General features: G+C 41.8%; 1 protein-coding gene across 1 annotated transcript; it reads right to left on the reverse strand.

Annotated features, from left to right (window-relative positions):
- Positions 1 to 5,627: 5,627 nt before the first annotated feature.
- Positions 5,628 to 24,690, reverse strand: LOC129851432 (potassium channel subfamily K member 18-like). The gene is made up of 3 exons (XM_055917956.1): positions 24,395 to 24,690; positions 24,070 to 24,225; positions 5,628 to 10,805 (listed from the first exon to the last, which is right to left on the reverse strand). Exons 1-3 carry the CDS (start codon positions 24,615 to 24,617, stop codon positions 9,967 to 9,969), a joined length of 1,218 nt encoding a protein of 405 aa, XP_055773931.1. The 5' UTR covers positions 24,618 to 24,690; the 3' UTR covers positions 5,628 to 9,966.
- Positions 24,691 to 25,459: the final 769 nt, after the last annotated feature.

Raw genomic sequence — 25,459 nt, forward strand, 5'->3', positions numbered from 1 at the left:
TATTGATCCATGTTAAGCTCTTACTCCAGTACATAGGCAGGGGCGCTCCAGTACAGTAGATGGCAGGAATGCAACATAACGTTGGATGCCATACGTTGATTAACCTCACAGGCAGAAGAGGGGGAGGGGGGGGGGGGGGGGGGGGCGACAACGGTAGCTAGCTATAGCTAGTACACACCGATAAAGTGTCCTTTGCCCCTGTTCTGTTATTAACGAAAGGCGAGGGCAGGAGGGAGCCGTTCCGCTAATGTCATCCGTGTTTATCATGGCTAAAAAGGACATTTTGTTTTCATGAATTTTTACGATATGGCCAATTTTGACATTGTGGCTGTGGAATACAGTGAAAACCGTTTAGCACTGCCTTCTCCCAATCCTGATTCGTCCAAATAATCAATGATGAAAACCCAAATCCAGGAACTACTGCTGCTCGTAATCACATAATTCTACGTAAGCCTTGACAGATTCTCGCTGTTTCAGGTTACGTTGAAGACTAAGTCGAAATAGTGAAAGTCTGTGTTTTGATTATGTTCATGATATGAAATCAACACAATGCCACGTTACATAAAGTTACACTACATGGTCAAAAGTATGTGGACATCCCCTTAAAATAAGTGCATTTGGCTATTTCAGCCACACCCTTTGCTGACAGATGTGCAACCATGCAATCTCCATAGACAAACATTGACAGTAGAATGAAGAGTTCAGTGACTTTCAACGTGGCACCGTCAAATCAAATCAAATCAAATTTTATTTGTCACATACACATGGTTAGCAGATGTTAATGCGAGTGTAGCGAAATGCTTGTGCTTCTAGTTCCGACAATGCAATAATAACCAACAAGTAATCTAACCTAACAATTCCACAACTACTACCTTATACACACAAGTGTAAAGGGATAAAGAATATGTACATAAAGATATATGAATGAGTGATGGTACAGAACGGCATAGGCAAGATGCAGTAGATGGTATAGTGTACAGTCTATACATATGAGATGAGTAATGTAGGGTATGTAAACATAAAGTGGCATAGTTTAAAGTGGCTAGTGATACATGTATTACATAAAAATGGCAAGATGCAGTGGATGATATACAGTACAGTATATACATATACATATGAGATGAGTAATGTAGGGTATGTAAACATTATATTAAGTGGCATTGTTTAAAGTGGCTAGTGATACATTTTTACATAATTTCCATCAATTCCCATTATTAAAGTGGCTGGAGTTGAGTCAGTATGTTGGCAGCGGCCACTAAATGTTAGTGGTGGCTGTTTAACAGTCTGATGGCCTTGGAAGCTGTTTTTCAGTCTCTCGGTCCCTGCTTTGATGCACCTGTACTGACCTCGCCTTCTGGATGATAGCGGGGTGAACAGGCAGTGGCTCGGGTGGTTGTTGTCCTTGATGATCTTTATGGCCTTCCTGTGACATCGGGTGGTGTAGGTGTCCTGGAGGGCAGGTAGTTTGTCCCCGGTGATGCGTTGTGCAGACCTCACTACCCTCTGGAGAGCCTTACGGTTGTGGGCGGAGCAGTTGCCGTACAAGGCGGTGATACAGCCCGACAGGATGCTCTCGATTGTGCATCTGTAGAAGTTTGTGAGTGCTTTTGGTGACAAGCCGAATTTCTTCAGCCTCCTGAGGTTGAAGAGGCGCTGCTGCGCCTTCTTCACAACGCTGTCTGTGTGGGTGGACCAATTCAGTTTGTCCGTGATGTGTACACCGATGAACTTAAAACTTTCCACCTTCTCCACTACTGTCCCGTCGATGTGGATAGGGGGGGTGCTCCCTCTGCTGTTTCCTGAAGTCCACAATCATCTCCTTTGTTTTGTTGATGTTGAGTGTGAGGTTATTTTCCTGACACCACACTCCGAGGGCCCTCACCTCCTCCCTGTAGGCCGTCTCGTCGTTGTTGGTAATCAAGCCTACCACTGTAGTGTCGTCCGCAAACTTGATGATTGAGTTGGAGGCGTGCATGGCCACACAGTCGTGGGTGAACAGGGAGTACAGGAGAGGGCTCAGAACGCACCCTTGTGGGGCCCCAGTGTTGAGGATCAGCGGGGTGGAGATGTTGTTACCTACCCTCACCACCTGGGGGCGGCCCGTCAGGAAGTCCAGGACCCATTTGCACAGGGCGGGGTCGAGACCCAGGGTCTCGAGCTTGATGACGAGTTTGGAGGGTACTATGGTGTTAAATGCTGAGCTGTAGTCGATGAAGAGCATTCTCACATAGGTATTCCTCTTGTCCAGATGGGTTAGGGCAGTGTGCAGTGTGGTTGCGATTGCGTCGTCTGTGGACCTATTGGGTCGGTAAGCAAATTGGAGGGGGTCTAGGGTGTCAGGTAGGGTGGAGGTGATATGGTCCTTGACTAGTCTCTCAAAGCACTTCATGATGACGGGAGTGCTACGGGGCGGTAGTCGTTTAGCTCAGTTACCTTAGCTTTCTTGGGAACAGGAACAATGGTGGCCCTCTAGGATGTTTGGGATGTTTTCATGGCCGTGTAGCCGCACACAAGCTTAGGATCACCATGTGCAATGCCAAGCGTCGGCTGGAGTGGTGTAAAGCTCACCGCCATTGGACTCTGGAGCAGTGGAAACGCGTTCTCTGGAGTGGTGATTCACGTTTCACCATCTGTCATTCTGACTAATCTTGGTTTGGTGGATGCCAGGAGAAGGCTACCTTCCCGAATGCATTGTGCCATCTGTAAAGTTTGATGGAGGACAAATAATTTTCTGGAGCTGTTTTTCTAGGCCCCTTAGTTCCAGTGAAGGGAAATCTTAACGCTACAGCATACTAGACGATTCTATGTTTCCAACTTTGTAGCAACAGTTTGGGAAAGGCCCTTTCCTGTTTCAGCATGACTATGCCACCGTGCACAAAGTGAGATTAATACAGAAATGGTTTGTCAAGATCGGTGTGGAAGAACTTGACTGACCTGCACAGTGCCCTGACCTCAACCCCATCTAACACCTTTGGAATTAATTGGAACGCCAGGCTGAATCGCCCAACAGAGTGCTCAACCTCACTAATGCTCTTGTGCCTGAATGGAAGCAAGTCCCTGTAGCAATGTTCCGACATCTAGTGGAAAGCCTTCCCAGAAGAGTGGAGGCTGCTATATAAACAGAGGGGGAACCAACTCCATATTAATGCCCATGATTTTGGAATGAGATGTTCCATAAGCAGGTGTCCACAAACCTTTGGCCATGTAGTGTATTCTTTTTTTTCCACTTCTGATGGTCATCAATATATTTTTTTATCCAACTACAGTTTATCTGTATAGACTGACAATTCAGCATTTAAAAAAAAATCTAATCAGGTATCCTAATAAGAAGGCTACACTCCAGTTTATTCATAATCATACATAGGCAACAGCCTATCACAAGGTGTACAGTAGGTGTATGTATGTGTGTGCTTATGCTTGTGGAAGTCATTTAAAAGAGATTTCACATAGGGCTGTGAACCAAAAGCTGGAGCATGAACACACATGCTCCTTTGTAATTTCCCGTACATGACCGATTGTCACATCTGCTCATGCTACGCCCTCTGCTGGTCATCCGGTGTCCTCTTGCCCTGCAGTTCTCCCCCTGAACTCGCTCTCTCCCTCTCCCTCTTGTTGTGATTGTGTGGTTGGAGACAGGTGTGCTGGAAAGAGTAGATCCCTACCAGCTGCAACTCGTCCCATAAATCAAGATCTCTACAGATACTCATTCCTGCCACTTCCACTCTGCCAGATTGTAATCTCTGCTCAGGCAGTCATTATCCTAGCCTTTTGTCACTTCTTAAGATCCAGTTGCTCTGCTGTGCTTGTTTCCTTGCCTCACACTGTTTTGTCCTCTCTTGCAGTTACGTCTCTTGTTCCACATCTCACCACCCAACCAACTTGCCCTGGATATCACTCACCACCACTGCCTTGGATTCCCCTCAGGACCTGTTTCCCCTGTTCAACTCAGCCAACTCCAACCTCACTCTACACTTCTGCTTTTCCTGCATCTCATCTGAACTACCCCGGATCTGCACTCCATATTTCTCATGTACAATACACGTTTTGGTTCATTCGTCCCGGGTTCCTCTTCTGCGTCTGCTCTTGGGTTCCACCGTTTCGCACCGCGCAACAATATAGTTCCTGTGGGTGTGAGGTAAAACTACTGGAACTTTTGTCAACTGTCAAAAAAACATTTAATTTGATCCACTCATACAGGAGTAATAGGGAAGGGGGGATACCTAGTCAGTTGTCCAACTTAATGTATTCAACTGAAATGTGTCTCTGCATTTAACCCAACCCCTCTGAATCAGAGTTCCGGGGGGCTGACATAATTGACATCCATGTCTTCAGCGCCCGGGGAACAGCAGGTTAACTGCCTTGCACAGGGGCAGAACGACAGATTTTTACCTTGTCAGCTCAGGGATTCGATCCGGCAACCTTTCGGTTACTGGCCCAACCCTCTAACCACTAGGCAGGCCTAGTTCAATAATTTTGTGAAGAAATAAAGTTTTAATGTTTTAATACATATGTTTTAATTTCGATATATCAGGGGTTGCTTCAACACCACTTCCCGTGGCTTTGTAAAAAAAAAAACGATAGTCTTGTCTATTTTGAAAATGACTCGACATTATGCATACTTCATTCAGTAAAGGGTGGCAATGGCACCATCTTGTGTTATATGACGTCTCTTGCATCATGAGAATGCGAAACTGACACTTAGTAAGCCTATGTGTTGCCATGAACAGGGAACCACCTGCAGTATCTGTGCATCGCCAATTCTGTGGAGACATAAAGATGAAGTAGCTGTTATCTGTCTAGACTTCACGTGACTCTAAGTGGGATCGCATTGCTTTTTATTGGCCCCGGATTTATCCACGACCTTCATCCAGTTAAACTGAAACAAATCTGAACTATATTGACATATTCAAACTATCATGTCACCCACCAGTTTACAGATCATTTAATCCACATCTAAAGGATGTTGACCAAGAAGGCTCATATTATAAAGATGGAAAAAAATGACCTTCACTCTTTCTGCAACCCATGATGTTTTACCCATTGTAGCCTATTCACCTCCTTGACCTACTGTATGAGATCTTCAGCTAATTGAGTAACCATAGCCTCTTGCCCCTCCGGTTGGATAGCTGACAAGTTTATCAATAACTTTTCTTACATTGAGTGCATTTTTTCCATTTTTTGTGATTTATTAGTATGTTGCTGCTGTGGGAGTAGATCAAATATTTTGTTCTATGGGTTACCTCAAGATACACTAAGGGGAAATTGCTTCTGTCTGAAATAACACAGTTGCTTTCCTGAAATGTAGTAGGCCCATGTTGTTGCTACTGGGGTTTTATGAGATGCCGGTACAGTATGTTGGTTGTGGTCTCCTCTGATTGGCCATTGACAACAACCCCCACTTTACAACATTGTTCTTCAGGTTGAGCTCAGACTTCACTCTCAACCTTTCTTTTTTCTCTCTGCTCTCTGAGAATTTGCTGCCATAATAAAAGGATATAAGCATATATTTTGCTGTTTGGAATTTGCTGTTTGAGTCTGATTTAAACAAGTTTTGATGTGTCACGATGTCTCATGTTGTTTCCTTCATGAAAAATGTGGACACCACACATTGAGTTGAACGTGTTTTAATGGTGGTGTGAAAGCAGGATATACAGTTGGCTGGAGACAGCATGAGCTTATACATGCAGGGTGATTAAGATAACATATTTCAGAGAATATGTCATCTCTTCTCCATTACAATTTTAAACAAACAATTTAAGTAAACTACCGTATACATGTTAATAGTTACTGGCACATACAATGCACACAGTCAAATACTAGCTCAATGAACACAGAAGGCAAGTTCAATTTTTGGGATTGGTAATTGTCACGATCGTTATGAGACGAATGAGTGGACCAAGGCGCAGCGTGGAAAAAAGACATCTTTTAATGAAGAAAAAACAAACACTTATTAAACGAACAAAAGTGAAGCTAAAACGAACTAAGTGCACACATAGAACATAGACAATTACCCACAATCACCTAAAAGCCTATGGCTGCCTTAAATATGGCTCCCAATCAGAGACAACAATAAACAGCTGTCTCTGATTGAGAACCAAACCAGGCAACCATAGACTTTCCTAAACCTCTCTACTGAACACAACCCCATACACTATACACAACCCCCTAAACAATACACACACCCTAAACTAGACAAAACACACAAACATCCCATGTCACACCCTGACCTAACTAAACTAATAAAGAAAATCAATATAACAGAGGCCAGGGTGTGACAGTAATACTTAATTTTACATTACCAAGAATTTATACATGATAAATGATAATTACACAATAATAACCATTTGGTACCAGGTACTATAGTTACTAGCCTAATTGTGTTAAATTAAGTAAATACCAGAAAAAATGCATTGATAATAAATACAAGGTAAATACAATGACCATATATTTTTTTTATATATAAACTGCTACCACATTAGTCCCTATAGAGAAGGCACTGAGAAATGCAGGTGCACGCTTTATTGTGCACTTATTTCACAACTTCAACAAAGACTCACCAAAGCAAGTCATTGCAGCTTCAGTCAAATCTGGGATGTCCCTATCCTAAATCAAAGATAGAGTAGTGGAACAACAGGTTGAACTGAAGACAACATGCATACCATTGATAATATAAGTAACTCTTTGGATAAATATACACATCACAGGAGGTTGGTGGCACCTTAATTGGGGAGGACGGGCTCGTGGTAATGGCAGAATGGAATAGTTGGAGTGGTATCAAATACATCAAACACATGTTTCCCATGTGTTTGATGCCATTCCATTCGCTCCATAGTGTCATTCATCATTTTTTGGCAATGTTGGAATGATTTCATTGTTTTTCTTACTTTGTGTATTATAATTAGCTCGTGCTTTTCTTCACGAGGAGAGGATACTATATAATGTATTATGTATTACATATTTTCTGTAAAAGTGTATCCTCGTTATTGTCACGCCCTGACCATAGAGAGCCTTTTTTCTACTTTGGTTAGGTCGGGGTGTGACTAGGGGGTTGTTCCTATCTAGGTTGTCTATTTCTATGTTGGCCTGGTATGGTTCCCAATCAGAGGCAGCTGTTTATCGTTGTCTCTGATTGGGGATCATATTTAGGCAGCCATTTCCCCACTGTGTTTTGTGGGATCTTGTTTTTGTGTTGTTGCCTGTGAGCACTCCAGAACGTTTCGTTTATTCGTTATTGTTTTTGTGCGTTTCACAAAATAAAAGATTTGGAACCCATATCATGCTGCGCCTTGGTCCGAATGTTCTTCCGATGATCGTGACAGTTATTGTATTTTCCTTCCTTTTCAGACCACATAGGCCTAATAAAATAATAACATGTGAGTGGCTTTGCTGGCATGCATCTACAAAAGTTGGTTGAGTTTGCCCCAAAAAGATTTACATGCTAAAATCACCACTGCATTGAGTGTACAAACATTCAGAACACCTGCTCTTTCCATGAAATAAACAGACCAGTTCAATCAAATCAAATTGTATCTGTCACATATGCTGAATACAACAGGTGTAGACCTTACTGTGACATGCTTACTTACAAGCCCTTAACCAACAACGCAGTTCAAGCAAGAGTTAAGAAAATATTTACCAAATAAACTAAAGTAAAAATAAAAAGTAAAACAAAATAACAATAACAAGGCTGTGTACCGGTACCAAGTCAATGTGCTGGGGTACAGGTTAGTCAAGGTAATTTGTACATGTAGGTAGGGGTAAAGTGACTATGCATAGAAAATAAACAGCGAGTAGCAGCAGTGTAAAAACAAAGTGGGGGGGGGGGGTCAATGCAAATAGTCCGGGTGGCCATTTGATTAACTGTTCAGCAGTCTTATTGCTTGGGGGTAGAAGCTGTTAAGGAGCCTTTTGGACCTAGACTTGGTGCTCCGGTACTGCTTGCCGTGCGGTAGCAGAGAGAACAGTCTATGACTTGGGTGACTGGAGTCTTTGACAATTCTTGGTCCTTCCCCTGACACCGCTTAGTATATAGGTCCTGGATGGCAGGAAGCTTGGCCCCAGTGATGTACTGGGCCGTACACACTACACTCTGTAGCGCCTAACGGTTAGATGCCGAGCAGTTGCCATACCAGGCGGTGACGCAACCAGTCAGGATGCTCTCAATGGTGCAGCTGTATAACTTTTTGTGGATCTGGGGACCCATGCCAAATCTTTTCAGTCTCATGAGGGGGAAAAGACGTTGTCGTGCCTACTTCACGACTTTCTTGGTGTGTTTGGACCATGATAGTTTGTTGATGATGTGGACACCAAGGAACTTGAAACTCTCGACCCGCTCCACTACAGCCTCGTTGATGTGAATGGGGGCATGTTTGGCCCTCCTTTTCCTGTAGTCCACGATCATCTCCTTTGTCTTGCTCACGTTGAGGGAGAGGTTGTTGTCTCTGACCTCATCCCTATAGGCTCTCTCATCGTTGTCCCAGGTGAAAGCTATGATCCCTTATTGACGTCACCGGTTAAATCCCCTTTAATCAGTGTAGATGAAGGGGAGCAGGTTAAATATGAATTTTTAAGCCTAGAGACAATTGAGACATGGATTGTGTCTGTGTGACATTCAGACGGTGAATGGGCAAGACAAAATATTTAAGTGGTAGTAGGTGCCAGGCACGCCGGTTTGAGTGTGTCAAGAACTGCAACCCTGCTGGGTTTTTTACACTCAACAGTTTCCCGTGTGTATCAAGAATGGTCCACCACCCACAGGACATCCAGCCAACTTGACACTACTGTGGGAAGCACTGGAGTCAACATGGGCCAGCGTCCCTGTGGAATGATTTTGACACCTTGTTGTCACGTCCTGACCATAGAAAGCCTGTATTTTCTATGGTAGAGTAGGTCAGGGCGTGACTAGGAGTTTTAGTCTAGTTTATTATTTCTATGTACGGTTCTAGGTTTAATTTTCTATGTTGGGGTTTGTGTATGATTCCCAAGTAGAAGCAGCTGGTAATCATTGTCTCTAATTGGGGATCATACTTAAGTTGCATTTTTCCACCTGTGGGTCATGGGATATTGTTTGAATGTATGTGTTTTGAGTTAGTGCACATAGCATATCTGTAGTCACGGTTAGTTTATTGTTTATTTGTTTTTGTCGTTGCTTAGTTTCACTTTCATTAAAATATGTGGAACTCAACATACGCTGCGCCTTGGTCCGATATTCATTCTAACGAACGTGACACTTGTAGAGTCCATGCCCCGACGAATTGAGGCTGTTTTGAGGGCAAAAGTGGGTGCAACTCAATATTAGCAAGGTGTTCCTAATGTTTTTGTACACCCAGTGTTTATTCAGGCAACAGACATGTAAGATGAATCTCGCACAGATAACATCACACAATTTTGCTTAAAGTGGCACTCCAGTCTAGTTTTAACCTAATCTAATACCTGATTTACTTAACAAAAGGAACATCTCAATAGGTGGTCATGGTGAGTCATGACATATCACAGGAGGGTGAGCCTTTCCACTTTTGTTCTCTAATGTTCCTCTATTGTTCCTCAGGCAAGGAGGGAGGGTGATGACATCACAACTTCCCATCAGACCAACTCCTTGAATGCCCTATTCCTTGAAGTTTGTAATTGTGTCTAAAAAACACTATTTTTCTCAAAACGTTTTGGTTTTACCGTTGAGTGTGTGTACTTTACTGTATTTATACTTGGGATATCACTTTAACAGGATTTTTTTTAAATCACTGGAGAATGTCTTTAAGCATTGGCTACATGCACATTTTCATTTGCTCATGCTAATGATGAGGGGTCAACTCAAGGGTTATCTTTGCATCGCCCTGAGCTAGACACTGTTCCCAAGTCAGCCATACAGAACTTCAACTCCACTCTTAGTGCTTTTTGGACCCACAGTGCAGGGCCTTATAACCCTAGAACTCTTGAGCTGCCCGATGGTGGCCAAAACTCTTCTTCAATTCAGTCGCTTCCCAAATTGTCATACCTCTCCACCTTCCCCCCGCTGATACAGCGCATGCACTGGCGGTAACAGCTGACGATGCGTGACTGGCCCAGCTTGAAGGCCATGGACATGATGGCCATGCCTGTGATGATGAAGACGAAGGTGAGCATGAAGTACTTGGGGTGGTTGGGCACGATGTCACCGAAGCCGATGGTGGTGAGGGTGATGAAGCAAAAGTAGTAGGCGTCAAAGGTGTTGAACTCTGTCTCCCACAGGGGCAGGATGAGGCCTCCAAACAGGATGTAGGCAAACACCACCACCAGGATGAGGAGCAGCGGGACGTTTAGCTTGTCCATACTCTCCCCGATGCCTGTGAAGTCCCAGATGGCAAAGTCCTCGGGCAAGGGAAGCATGCTGTCCAGCTCATGGCAAGAAAGGCTCCGCACCAGTGGGCTCTGCCTGTTGAAGTTCTCTCGTGCAATGATGCAGTCAAAGATCTTTGTGTTGTTCAGCAACTGGTTGGGCTTGCGCTTCACAGACTGCTGGCTGTGAAGGACCTGTCGGATGTTGATGGGCTCCCGGACCACCACCTTGTGGCTGAATGTGTAGGTTCCGTCCTGGAGGCCCCCCTGGCCCCCGTCCCCTGGCTTCTCTGTGTGATGGGAGGGGAACCAGTGGCCATATTGACGCAACCTGCAGAAGAGATTGTGCAGGTGGATGTAGGCCCTGGACAGGAGCACGGCCATGAGGTCTCCCACATCTGTGATGACCAGGAGCATGAGGGGGATACCCACCATGGCATACAGGATACAGACCACCTTACCATTCAGGGTCACCGGATAGATATCTCCATAACCTGAGACAAGAAAAGCAGCAAGGTATTCATTATTTCCCCCTCATATCCAAATATAATATTTTGTGACAAATGATATTGTAAAAATGATATGTCCACTACCAACATACAACAAAGACGTATAGAAAGTTGAAATAATACATTTTTTAAAAGATGGTTTTGGATCTACAGTGCCTTGCAAAAGTATTGACGTTTTTCCTATTTTGTTGCATTACAACCTGTAATTTAAATGGATTTTTATTTGGATTTCATGTAATGGACATACACAAATTAGGTCAAATTGGTGGTGAATCGAAAAAAATTACTTGTTTAAATTTAATTAAATTTTTTAAAACTTAAAAGTGGTGCGTATGTATTCACCCCTTTTGCTATGATGCCGCTAAATAAGATCTGGTGCAACCAATTACCTTCAGAAGTCACATAACTAGTTAAATAAAGTCCACCTGTGTGCAATCTAAGTGTCACATGATCTGTCACATGATCTCAGTATATATACACTTGTTCTGAAAGGCCCCAGAGTCTGCAACACCACTAAGCAAGGGGCACCACCAAGCAAGCGACACTACGTAGACCAAGGAGCTCTCCAAACAGGTCAGCGAAAAAGTTGTGGAGAAGTACAGATCATGGTTGGCTTATAAAAAAATATCAGAAACTTTGAACATCCCACAGAGCACCATTAAATACATTATTAAAAATGGAAAGAATATGGCAACACAACAAACCTGCCAAGAGAGGGCCGCCCACCAAAACTCACGGACCAGGCAACTAGGGCATTAATCAGAGAGGCAACAAAGTGACCAAAGATAACCCTGAAGGAGCTGCAAAACTCCACAGCGGAGATTGGAGTACGTAGCCATAGGACCACTTTAATTAAGCAGTACACTGCACAGAGCTAGGCTTTACGGAAGAGTGGCCAGAAAAATATAAGCAAACATGTTTGGTATTCGCCAAAAGGCATGTCGGAGACTCCCCAAACATATGGAAGAAGGTACTCTGGTCAGATGAGACTAAAATTGAGCTTTTTGGCCATCATGGAAAACCCTATGTCTGGTGCAAACTCAACACCTCTCATCACCCCAAGAATACCATCCCTACAGTGAAGCACGGTGGTGGCAGCATCATGCTGTGGGGATGTTTTTCATCGGCAGGGATTGGGAAACTGGTCAGAATTGAAGGAATGGTGGATGGCGCTAAATACAGGGAAATTCTTGAGGGAAGCCTGTTTCAGTCTTCCAGAGATTTGAGACTGGGATGGAGGTTCACCTTCCAGCAGGACAATGACCCTAAGCATATTGCTAAAGCAACACTCGAGTGGTTGAAGGGGAAACATTTAAATGTCTTGGAATGGCCTGGTCAAAGCCCAGACCTCAATCCAATTGAGAATCTGTGGTATGACTTAAAGATTGCTGTACACCAGCGGAAGCCATCCAACTTGAAGGAGCTGGAGCTGTTTTTCCTTGAAGAATGGGCAAAAATCCCAGTAGCTAGATGTGCCAAGCTTGTAGAGACATCCCCCAAGAGACTTGCAGCTGTAATTGCTGCAAAAGGTGACTCTACAAAGTATTGACTTTGGGAGGTGGGGGGGGGGGGGGGGTTGGTGAATAGTTATGCACGCTCAAGTTCTTTTTTTTGTGTCTTATTTCTTGTTTGTTTCACAAAAATAATATTTTGCATCTTCAAAGTGGTAGGCATGTTGTGTAAATCAAATGATACACTCCCTGCAAAAATCCATTTTAATTCCAGGTTGTAAGGCAACAAAATAGGAAAAATGCCAAGGGGGTGAATACTTTCGCAAGCCACTGTATTGCTGCCATCTGTTGGTCATATCTAAAAGCTGCCTTTGCTGATTCTTCTCTCGGGGCATTCAGGGACAGATAACTATGCTCATTGCGCAGCTATTGCTATCATAGCCTTATTATTCAGTTTCAATCACAGTCAGTGTAACATTATGCTGAAAAATTACTATTAGTGGTTAAATGGGGGAATCTGCAGTCCAGCAATAACAAAGTGGAAACCCCGCCAATGTTCTGATAAAAAGCTGAGGGATAAGGCTGGAGAAATGTAACCACTCTCAAATTCACAGACATATCTATGGAAGCGATGACTGGCCATCCATGATATACAAATATAGTTTTAACCATGCTTTGAGGCTATACGGTGTTTGTTTACAATTACATTACTTACAAGAAATGTAATAATACAAGCTTATATTTTTGGTTCTGAGGGGGTACGACAGTTGAAGTAAGCTCAATAGGCATTTATTAGGGGTTCACAGCCTATCGTTATTCTTAGATGTTTTTTTCCCCTTGACATGGTCAAATAACTCAAGCATAGATTAGTATCTTTTTTCTAATTTGGCACACAGAAACTAGAGGCCCTCAGTAACTCGTTCAAAAAGAATGGCCCCGATGGCACCGCCGTTATGAGCAGTCTCACTTAAATCATCATATTGGACGCCCCATTTGACACATCTCTTAACATAGTTCAAGGAAAGCAAAGGGATTAGTTAAGAAATGGCTGAGTTATTGGTAGATCAGGAAATCAGATGTTTCATGTCCATTTAAATCCTTTGTAAATCCACTTCACAATGGCCTATCAACTTGAAACCTTTTAGGGTCATCAAATAATTACCATAATGAACCATGTTTTTGCACTGATATCTTAAAAAATAAGGAAACTATTAACAATTCACTTCTTTGACTATGTAATGCTAATGCTTAAAATAATCATAAAACATCAAGTACTAAAAGTCAGATTCACTACAAATGTTGTCTTTGGGCTCATCACAATGGTCCCTAAAGAGATGGAGAAAATAACGTTGATGCATTCAAAGACGGCCACACTATACCAGTGCTAAAATATGCTTCTCATGAGCCATAGGGCCAAATGACACCAAATGTGGAATCTAGGCCCGTGGTACATATCTTAAAGATGCACTATGCAGAAATTGTTCCTCTATTTTCTGGATGCTAAAATTGTAATTGTTTGCCTAATTTCAGTTTGTGATAAAACAAGCAAATATTGTGTAGAGAATCATTGTACGATCTAAACTGCTGTGAAATATATTTTCCATAACAAAACATATTGTATGTTCAGCTATATGAAACAAATGTGAAAGACGCAAAAACACAACTTAAGAATGGGAAGCATAGAAATAGTGCACATAGAACAGATCTACCGCTTCTTAGACTTGAGTTCAATGAGAATGGCAGATCTAGAACATAGATTTCTATGTGAATTTGGTCATATTGCAGCTTTAACTTAGTTTAAGAAAAGCTAAGGGATTGGTCAAAAGATGGCTGAGTAATTGATAAATCCAAAATCAAATTTTACATGTCATTTTAAGCTACTGTAAATCCACTCCACAGTGGCCTGTCAATTTACAACGTGTCATCGCTATCATGGAATTTGGAATTGATATCTCAAAACACAAGGAAACTATTAACTCATTCTTTGCATATGTAATGCTAATGCTCAAAATTATCTGCAATCATCTTCTCCTCATGAACCATATGTCAGATTCACTCCAGATTGTGTATTGAGAGTCATGATTGAACATCAAGGAAGATAGTTCATACATGATAAAATGCTTGCTTTGATATCCAACTGATATTTTTTCCAGTCTGTCATCCTGTGAACTCCGTTCATATATTCTATTAATTTAAAAGTAAACATTTGATGTAGCAATCGCAGTTTGCCCCTTTTAAAAGTACTATTCAAAAGCAGCTGTTGGCTGACTTTTATGAGAGATAAGAAAATGTATCTCTGACTTACTAAAAGATATGTGCTGTCGCTGAGGGGGGTGATGCTTGTTAGCATTACTCCCATAGCATAGAATGGAAGGCATGCATGGATTACCATGCATTTTTTCTCACTTGAGTGTCCCTGGAGATGATGGTGATATGATGTAGCACTAACTTAATAACAGTGAAATCTCTCACTATAGACACTCATCATTGCCTCAACGACACGTGCACAATAACAATCTCATACAAGCTCAATAATTTACAATTTTGACTACTACGGGATAAAGAGGGGAAATAGTTGAGATGGGATCCATTGTGGCTTTTTAGTAGCGACATGAGGATACAATTGAAGTCGGAAGTTTACATACACCTTAGCCAAATACATTTAAACTCAGTTTTTCAAAATTCTTGACATTTAATCCTAGTAACAATTCCCTGTTTTAGGTCAGTTAGGATCACCACTTTATTTTCAGAATGTGAAATGTCAGAATATTAGTAGAGAGAATGATTTCTTTCAGCATTTCTTTCTTTCATCACATTCCCAGTGGCTCAGAAGTGTACATACACTCAAATAGTATTTGGTAGCATTGCCTTTAAATTGTTTAACTTAAGTCAAACATTTCGGGTAGCCTTCCACAAGCTTCCCACAATAATTTGGGTGAATTTTGGCCCATTCCTCCTGACAGAGCTGGTGTAACTGAGTCAGGTATGTAGGCCTCCTTGCTCTCACACGCTTTTTCAGTTCTGCACACACATTTTCTATAGGATTGAGGTCAGGGCTTTGTGATGGCCACTCCAATACCTTGAATTTGTTGTCCTTAAGCCATTTTGCCATAACTTTGGAAGTATGCTTGGGGTCATTGTCCATTTGGAAGACCCATTTGTGACCAAGCTTTAACTTCCTGACTGATGTCTTGAGATGTTGCTTCAATATATCCACATATTTCTCTTCCTCATGATGCCATCTATGTTGTGAAGTGCACCAGTCCCTCCTCCAGCAAAGCACCCCCACAACATGATGCTGCCACCACATGCTTCACGGTTGGGATGGTGTTCTTTGGCTTGCAAGCCTCCCCCTTTTTCCTCCAAACATAACAATGGTCATTATGGCCAAACAGTTCTATTTTTGTTTCATCAGACCAGAGGACATTTCTCCAAAAATTACAATCTTTGTCCTCATGTGCAGTTGCAAATTGTAGTCTCGCTTTTTTTATGGCGGTTTTGGAGCAGTGGCTTCTTCCTTGCTGAGCGGCCTTTCAGGTTATGTCAACATAAGACTAGTTTTACTGTGGATAGAGATACTTTTGTAACTCTTTCCTCCAGCATCTTCACAAGGTCCTTTGCTGTTGTTCTGGGATTGATTTGCACTTTTCGCATCATCTCTAGGAGACAGAACACGTCTCCTTCCTAAGCGATATGATGGCTGCGTGGTCCCATGGTGTTTATACTTGCGTACTATTGTTTGTACAGATGAACGTGGTACCTTCAGGCCTTTGGAAATTGCTTCCAAGAATGAACCAGACTTGTGGAGGTCTTGGCTGATTTTACAAATTTTCCCCCATGATGTCAAGCAAAGAGGCACTGAGTTTGAAGGTAGGCCTTGAAATACATCCACAGGTACACCTCCGATAGGCTAATTGACATCATTTGAGTCAATCAGAAGCTTCTAAAGCCAAGACATCATTTTCTGGAATTTTCCAAGCTGTTTAAAGGCACAGTAAACTTAGTGTATGTAAAATTCTGACCAACTGGAATTGTGATACAGTGAAATAATCTGTCTGTAAACAATTGTTGGAAAAATTACTTGTGTCATGCACAAAGTAGATGTCCTAACCGACTTGCCAAAACTATAGTTTGTTAACAAGACATTTGTGGAGTGGTTGACAAACAAGTTTTAATGACTCCAACCTAAGTGTATGTAAACTTCCGACTTCAACTCTATATTGTGGTGATCTTGGAGACTAAAACCTAGCAAACAAGACTTGTCAATGAAGTGGAAATAAGTATGTCTTAGGTCCACTAATCTCATTTGGTGATGGGAAATGCATCTTTCTCTTTCAGTAATTTATGGACTCCCTGTTTGCCAACCAAGCTATTAGCCACAATAGCCATGGACCACAATAACTATCATATATCAGACCTTAACAGACTTCCTAATGTATTAATGTTAACAGACTTCCTAATGCATTAATGGCTCATTAGACAATCATCCTGTTGAATGGTTTATTGCCTGCCAACTGTACAGTATACACTAAAAGTTGCCAGATTCAGAACAATGCTAAACAAGATTGACATATTATTCATCAGCAGGTAGTCTATCGGTTAAGAGCGTTGGTCCTCTAACCGAAAGGTTGCTAGTTCGAATCTCAAAGTCGACTAGGTGAAAAATCTGTCGGTGCCCTTGAGCAAGGCACTTAACCCTAATTGCTTCTGTAAGTCGCTCTGGATAAGTGTGTCTGCTAAATGATTAAAATGTCAAATCTGCAGTTGATGGGATGGCACATTAACAATCACATCTAGGCACTTATGCTGTAGCTTATAATGGATTTTGAGTGAAGTCAACACTGGTGGTGAAGCCAAGTCAATGATCTATGTTCTCCACTAAAAGGGAGCTGAAAGAAAAGGCTAACCAATGTCTTATCTTATAACTTTAAATACTGGACAAACACTACATTGTCCTCACACTCCCTCAATATAGTAGTAGTTGTCGTGTCGTCTATGACCACATCTGTCATTGACAGTTCAATTATTTGACTAACAAAATCAATAGGAGCCATTTGGAGATCAGGGCTCCTGGGCACGTGCCCTGCATGCCCGGTCGGTATTCGCCGATGATTACTACAAGATTTGATAGCTAGCTAGACTAATTTACCAATCTAAAAATTGTTAGCTGACATGGCTAATTTAGTGACTTTTAGCGAAAAACTGCCGATGCACAAACACATGTCGACCTTGCACCGTGTGTATTCTACTATTCTAACTCTCAACAGTAAGTTGAGACCCTGACTGTTCCCCCCCAAAAACCGACCGTTTATATCGCTTATCCCTGTGGCCGGCCCTGCTAAACCCAATAGAAATGTTTGTTTCCTCTGGGAAATAATTGTTAGGGAGGGGGTCAGGAAACCACATTTGTTTAATGTAGAATGTGGTAATGTCTATGTATGTGCTAGATACAAGTCAATGTCAACCATTTTTTTAACAATTCATTTGAAAAAGGGATATAGGTTGGATGAATATAAATTGATATTACAGTCCAGACTTTTTGGAAAATGTTTACAAATCGGTCGCCCTATAAATAATACTGATAACTTTGTCCATGAAATGATCTAACGTGCACAAAGGTGTAACATTTCTTATACTGTATTTCCATGTAATGACAAACTATGTATCAGAAGGCTAATGTAGAAGTCAAGTTGGCTATGGTAGGAATTACAGAGAGACAAATCACCAAAATATCACAGCTTCAATCCCTGTTGGCCAAACATGTTGATTCATGGTTGACTGCTGATGGATGGGGAGCAGGTCCAGAATTTTCTACAGCCTGGTAGCATCAATTCACTCAGGGAGCACAGCACACCTGAGACCAAAGTACATCAAGCCTCAGGCAAACAACATGAGCCAATGTGGTGGAAATCTCAGTGCCCAAATAGATGAGAGATAGTCCTATTTGTTTTAAGGTTAATCTTTTTAAAAGATTTACATTGATGTTGTACCAATACATCATATATGGTGTTCGAAATCCATGTATGTGTCTTTCAAGCACGCAAATGTATTTTTACAGGAAAGCCATTGTTGCTTAGAGGCTGTCAATCTTTGAGTGACAGTAGGCTGTTTGAGATTGCGCAGATTGAAAATGTGCCAGCCTGTATGGCATGATGCGCTGTTCCAAGTTGTCAAGTGAGGGTTTGCAAGGTCATGAAAAAGTCCTGGGAAGGAGTTTCATAATTGTTGGTAATGTAATTCATTAAAGCACACTTTTAAATATGATCAATCCATTAAAAAAGTATATATCAGCCATTATCGGAATGACCCTTCAGTGCATGTCTGTGGTGTTGAGTGTGTGCCAGTGCAAAATGCCAGTGCGAGTGAGCCATTGCCCGAGGAGAGAGAGCAAAGGCGCCGCCAGGGATTTTGGGCCCCATGAAAAGATATCACATTGAGCCCCACCACCACAGGCCACACCAACCCTGCACAATTGGTGTAACCACACACCTCCAGAACTCAATCGACCCATTCAAAGCTTTAAATAACTCTACCTTTGCAGGCTTGCAACTCTCTTGTAGTCCAATATATACTGTACGATATTTACTGACAGTGAACTGTGAAAATATAACACTGTGCAGACATGCATGCAACATTCTGCATACAGTGGAATTCACTATTTGATGCAAGACTGATACCCTCTATAAGAAATGTGCGTATAAGGGTCGGGGGTGGAGCCAGCAAGATATCTCCCCTCAATAACCACTTCCCTCACCTCTCCCTGCCATCTGCCACAGTATTTACAGACATACTAACTAGATCAACAATTCAAAACATAACTTGTAGCAGTTCTCGCTAGTTAACTATAACTAACTAAGCATTAATTTCGTTACTGCCTTTCCACCGGCACTGTACAGCATAAATACATCTGCACCGTTGGAACGCTGGGATTCCCCTTTATTAAAAAGTAGCCATGTAATTGCGACAATGTTAAACATATTCTAAGAATAGTCTAATTGACAAATAAATTGCTGCGCATAGATCTCCCCTGAAATATGAATATTTTAGCATAATATATTAATCTTGGTGGGACAAACTCAACCAAGTTTTTTTTACATGCATGCCAGCAAAGCCATTATTTTATTTTATTTGCCCTTTGTAGTCTGAAAAGTAAGGAAAATACAATACACTTGTATAGACAATATACCGCCACACAGACAGCGCATTGCGCAAACAGAACAACCTTCGCAATATCAACTGGAATTAGATCGGTCCATTAGATCGGTGCTGAACCTTTTGTTTACATTTTTTTTTTTTGAATGGGAAGAGACTGTCACTGGCAAACATGGTTACAGACCGAACAATATTATATAGGATCCCCTCCTCGTGAAGAAAAACCCATGAGCTAATTATAATACACACAGTATACAAAACAATTAAATCATTCCAAGATTGCCTAAAATTATGAATAAGATACTGAGATAGATCTAAATAACAGTAGCCTACCTTATCCGATTGATCCCTGATTTATTTAATGAGGTAATTATTTTATGAAGACTAAAGTATTTGGTTGTAACGTTGAAAAAAATCAAGCCTGCACGCCCAGGAGCTCTCCAGACGGATGGCTAACCTCTCTTGGGTAGGGGGCAGTATTTTCACGTCCGGATGAAAAGCGTGCCCAAAGTAAACTGCCTGTTACTCAGGCCCAGAAGCTAGGATATGCATATAATTTGTAGATTTGGATTGAAAACACTCTAAAGTTTCTAAAACTGTTAAAATAATGTATGTGAGTATAACAGAACTGATATGGCAGGCGAAACCTCTAGGACAAACATCCAGGGAATTTTCTTTTTGAGGTCATAGGATTTTCCATTTGTTTTCTATGGGATACCCTTATTATTAGGAACTTGGTTGCAGTTCCTATGGCTTCCACTAGATGTCAACAGTCTTTAGAAATTGTTTGATGTTTTTCTTTTGAGAAATTAAGAAGTAGTGCTATTCATTGTAAGTGTCACTCCAGGTGGACTTTACTGTTTAGATGCACGTGAACTGGAGCGCGCTTCACGTTGTTTTTATCTGGTATTGGAAAAAGTTTATTCCGTCTTAAATTTTAGCAATTATTTACGTTTTAGGGTACCTGAGGTTGGATTAGGAACGTTGTTTGAAATGTTTGGACCAAGTTTCCAGGTCATTTATTAGATACTTTGTAGGCATGTTGGGCGAGTTGAAACCGGTGTATTTCTGAATCAAACGCGCCAAATAAATTGACATTTTTGGGACATAAAGAAGGACATTATTGAACAAAAGGACCATTTGTGATGTTTCTGGGACATTTTGGAGTGCCAACAGAAGAAGATCTTCAAAGGTAAGGCATTAATTATATCGCTAGTTCTGACGTTTGTGGCGAACCTGCCTGGTTGAAATATGATTTTCATGTGTTTGTATGCGGGGCGCTGTCCTCAGATGACCGCATGGTTTGCTTTCGCCGTAAAGCCTTTTTGAAATCTGACACAGCGGCTGGATTAACAAGAAGTTAAGCTTTATAACACATATATTTTCAAGAATGCTAAATATTTGAATTTGGTATTTTTGAATTTCTCGCTCTGCAATTTCACAGGATGTTGGCCGGACGCTACCGCCCCACCTGCCCATAAGAAGTTAAACCCACAATTTATGGCGCAGTATACAAGGCATAATTTTGGACTCAGCGTTGTTGTGCTGTGCTCACTTGAACGTGGTGCTGCGGTCCGTCTTGTGGGCAAACTTTGTCATCTCAGTCTGGCATTCTCTGGATTTATGGTGCTTTCAAGACAACTGGGAACTCAAAAGTAAACAAGGTCGAATCATGATGTCAGTGATCTTCAGGTCAGCGCTCTAGAAAGAGGCCCGAGTTCTGACTTGAAATTCTGAGTTGGATGACCGTTCAAAACACATTTTTCCAGTCCAAGCTTGTTTTTTTCAGAGTTCCCAGTTGTCTTGAATGCACTGAATTCTGAGATTTCCCAGTTCCGAGTTTCCAGTTGTTTTGAATGCAGCAGAAGTCATGCTGGATTGACAGCATGGCCAATGTATTCAATCTTTTCTGGCCCATGGTGTTGCATGTGAATGTTGATCCTTTTAAGCTTGGAAAAGAGACCCTTTCAGAGATATGTTTTAAATCCTTAAAGCCATACTTAGCCCACACACCCTCACCATTGAATAGCAGGCAGGGGAAGCAACATAGTGATTGCTTTGTGATGCTTGCAGTTAGCTATTGATTCCTTCCAAACCCCTCATTGATGAATTTGTGTTTTCCAACTTGTGTAATGTTTATCTCCAATGGCCGATGAACACTGATACGTTTTATCTACACTGAACACTGAAAAATATGAACGCATAATGTTAAAGTGTTGGTCCTATGTTTCATGAGCTGAAATAAAAGATCCAAAATAAAAGATCCCAGAAATGTTCCATACGCACAAAAAGCTTATTTCTCTCAGATTTTGTGCACCAATTTGTTTACATCCCTGTTAGTGAGCATTTCTCCTTTGCCAAGATAATCCATCCACTTGACAAGTGTGACATATCAAGAAGCTGATTAAACAGCATGATCATTATACAGGTGCGCCTTGTGCTGGGGAAAATAAAAGGCCATTCTAAAATGTGGAGTTTTGTCAGACAACACAATGCCGAAGATGTCTAAAGTTTTGAGGGAGTGTGCAATTGGCATGCTGACTGCAGGAATGTCCATCAGAGCTGTTTTAAAAAATTTGGCAGTACATCCAACCGGCCTCACGACCGCAGACCACGTACGTGTATCTGTGCTCGCGAGCGGTTTGCTGATGTCAATGTTGTGAATAGAGTGCCCCATGGTGGTGGTGGGGTTATGGTATGGGCAGGCATAAGCTATAGACAACAAACACAAATGTATTTGATCTATGGCAATTGTAATACTGAGGCCCATTGTTTCAGCATGATAATGCATGGCCCCATGTCACAAGGATCTGTACACAATTCCTGGAAGCTGAAAATATCCAAGTTCTTCCATGGCCTGCATACTCACCAGACATGTCACCCATTGAGCATGTTTGGGATGCTCTGGATCAGCGTGTACAACAGTGTGTTCCAGTTCCCGACAATATCCAGCAACTTCACACTGCCATTGAAGAGGAGTGGTGCAACATTCCACAGTCCACAATCAACAGCCTGATCAACTAACTATATGCAAAGAATATGTGTCACGCTGCATGAGGCAAATGGTGGTCACACCAGATACTGACTGGTTTTCTGATCCACGCCCCTACCTTTATTTAAGGTATCTGTGACCAACAGATGCATATCTGTATTCCTGTCATGTGAAATCCTAGATTAGGGCCTATTGAATGTATTTCAATTGACTTATTTCCTTATATGAACTGTAACTCAGTAAAATCTTTGAAATTGTTGCATGTTGCGTTTATATTTTTGTTCAGTATGTAATTTCTCTTCATATGACAAGGATGGAAAAAGATTTACCAGTAGATTGTCAACATAATTCATGATGATGAGTCCTTGTCAAGCTTGCTAGCTACGATTGTGAAAGTATGATGTTAACATGATCCTTCCAGTTAAAACTACTGTAGATATAAAGTTATTTGACGTAATTTTATCTGAGTCCAATTACTTTGACTCTTCTTGGACGGGCACTTCTAATGTAAATCTATGGCAGCACCCAAGGGGGCATGAAATGCCTAGCTCTCTCTGTAGATTCGTCGGTGATGTAGTCTCTCCACTTAGCCAATCACAGCGCATCTAGAGAAGATTACCAATGCCTACGCTATGTATTTTTGCTGGCTGCCCCTCTACCACAGAAAGCACTGAGCTAGGCTGATACACCTCCATTTTGGAGGTGCCTTACTCAAGAAAGAGACTGTTTTTTTTTAACCCCCTTTTCTCCCCAATTTTCGTGGTATCCAATTGCTAGTAATTACTACCTTGTCTCATCGCTACAACTCCCGTACGAGAGACGAAGGTCGAAAGCCATGCGTCCTCCGAAACACAACCCAACCAACCCAACCAAGCCACACTGCTTCTTAACACAGCGCCCCTCCAACCCGGAAGCCAGCTGCACCAATGTGTGGAGGAAACACCGTGCACCTGGCCCCCTTGGTTAGCGCGCACTGCGCCCGGCCCGCCACAGGAGTCGCTGGTGCGCGATGAGACAAGGATATCCCTACAAACCCTCCCTAACCCGGACGACGCTAGGCCAATTGTGCGTCGCCCCACGGACCTCCCGGTCACGGCCGGCTGCGACAGAGCCTGGGCGTGGACCCAGAGTCTCTGGTGGCGCAGCTAGCGCTGCGATGCGATGCAGTGCCCTAGACCACTGCGCCACCCGGGAGGCCTGTTTTTATAGTTTTTAACTCAATGTTTTAGATTTTTTTTTTTACATTGTTTGCAAACTGATATGTGACACGAAATAATGAAAGAATAACTTGCAAAACAGGCGCACAAAAAAATTATAGACGGGTTGCAACTGCTGCAATGCAGGACTCTTTAAAATGTTGCTTTAAAAAGGCTTCTGAAGTTTGTAATTTGTACTTTCAAATGTTATACTTGATTTCCCAATTTGAAAAATTAATCAACCCCTACAAAAACGTTCATTAATTATAATTATCCACATAATAATCCACATTTCCTATTGCTGCAGGATTATTTTCCTGCAGTAGCAAATTCAAATCCTACACCTGCACACCAGTATTGGAGTATAGGCCTAAAGTGTTGTCTTAATTGGGAATATTTTTTGTTTGTTTTGCATGTCTTTTGAAATGTAATTTGTGTTTGTGCATTAGATTACTTACCCACCGTTGTGAATACAGTACAGCAGAAGAACAAGGACGCATCATATGTCCATCGCTCTGGACGTTGAAGCCATATGGACTTGAACCCCCTGTTGATTTCTTTCTCTAGTTCTTTTACCAAATCTTGTTCTTGAGTAGAATTGCTGGACGAATTAACTGCAAGTAAAATGCTCTTACTTGAATAAAAGTAGCCTACACTTAAAAAACAAATTTACACCACATTTTCACCCCATCTATAAAGACTTTACAACTCACGCGTACTACAAAAACAAAATGTATACTGGTGTTATCAACATAGATCGAGCTTTCTGGTATTTTACCTTACCTGGATAATTCTGAATTGTGCGCACCAGTTCACCCAAAAACTCACGATATTCCCCTTCTGTGTTGTACACACGCCCTCCCTCTATGTACCAGAATAGCACCGCTCCCAAGGCTGCATATCCGACGAGTGAAAGTATGAGAAAAACGTGAGGAAACAGCTTCCATAGATTCCACTTTTTTGACTTCTCTATCGAACTTCGTGCCTTTCCCTCTGCCACCGACATCTTCCAGTCTCTGAAGAGCTATTGTATCGCAATTCAAAATGATCTCTCCACTGTAAGGCTGTCAAGACGGTCTGACGGCAAGAAGCGCAGGACTTGGCCATCCCTCTGCATTAAGCAAACCCTGACTCAAAGTCCCCCAGGAGACAAGTGCTATTGACGCCAACGAATTATCCCTCCATTTGTAGTCTAAACATCCACAGACACGGCAGAAAGATGTTGTCTCTTGGAAGGCATCCAACAATTAAGATGCATCTAATCCATCTTCATCTCAGGATGAAACTCCACAAAAAAGAGGACATTTATTCGTTTGGTACTTTATTTCACATTAAAGCCTCCTAAACTGGATAATGCAATTGCCATTTTAATCAGTTAACACAATTTGATCTTGCCCCCTTGCCTTTTTGTACATTGAGCAACAGGTGTTGGTCTGTATTTAGCTAGCCCATATGCCAGTTCGGTTTCAGAGGAACAACTCCAGGCTTCTCAAATACCAGGCAGTAAAAGAGACAATACAATGCACAGGGACAAAACTACCTTAGAAACATCTTACAACCATTACAACTAACTTCTGCTGCCATAAATCACAAAGAAAATCATTGGGTGAATCATGACCATTGCTAAAACATTGCCTACTGAAAATAGGCCTACTGTTTTACTCAGTTGTGATATTTATTGTACAAAAAGCCTGCTGTGAGGCAAGAAAGATGCATCTCTTTAAATGTTTGAATTTTGCTTTAAATGTATTTCCTGTTTAATCCAACGAATCACGTTAAAAGGAGCACAATGTCAGACGGTCCATTTAAAGTCTTTTCAGACTGTTGCCTGTACAAAAATCCAGAAAA

The sequence above is a fragment of the Salvelinus fontinalis genome, chromosome 1, assembly GCF_029448725.1.
Source record: "Salvelinus fontinalis isolate EN_2023a chromosome 1, ASM2944872v1, whole genome shotgun sequence".
NCBI classification, from domain to species: Eukaryota; Metazoa; Chordata; class Actinopteri; order Salmoniformes; family Salmonidae; genus Salvelinus; species Salvelinus fontinalis.

Coding starts and splice junctions, on each gene's coding strand:
- LOC129851432 (XM_055917956.1), bottom strand. CDS start 24,617: ATGTCGGTGGCAGAGGGAAAGGCACGAAGTTCGATAGAGAAGTCAAAA. Junction 24,226..24,394: donor CACAATTCAGAATTATCCAG/GTAAGGTAAAAT, acceptor TTTTACTTGCAG/TTAATTCGTCCAGCAATTCT. Junction 10,806..24,069: donor TACTGTATTCACAACGGTGG/GTAAGTAATCTA, acceptor TTCTTGTCTCAG/GTTATGGAGATATCTATCCG.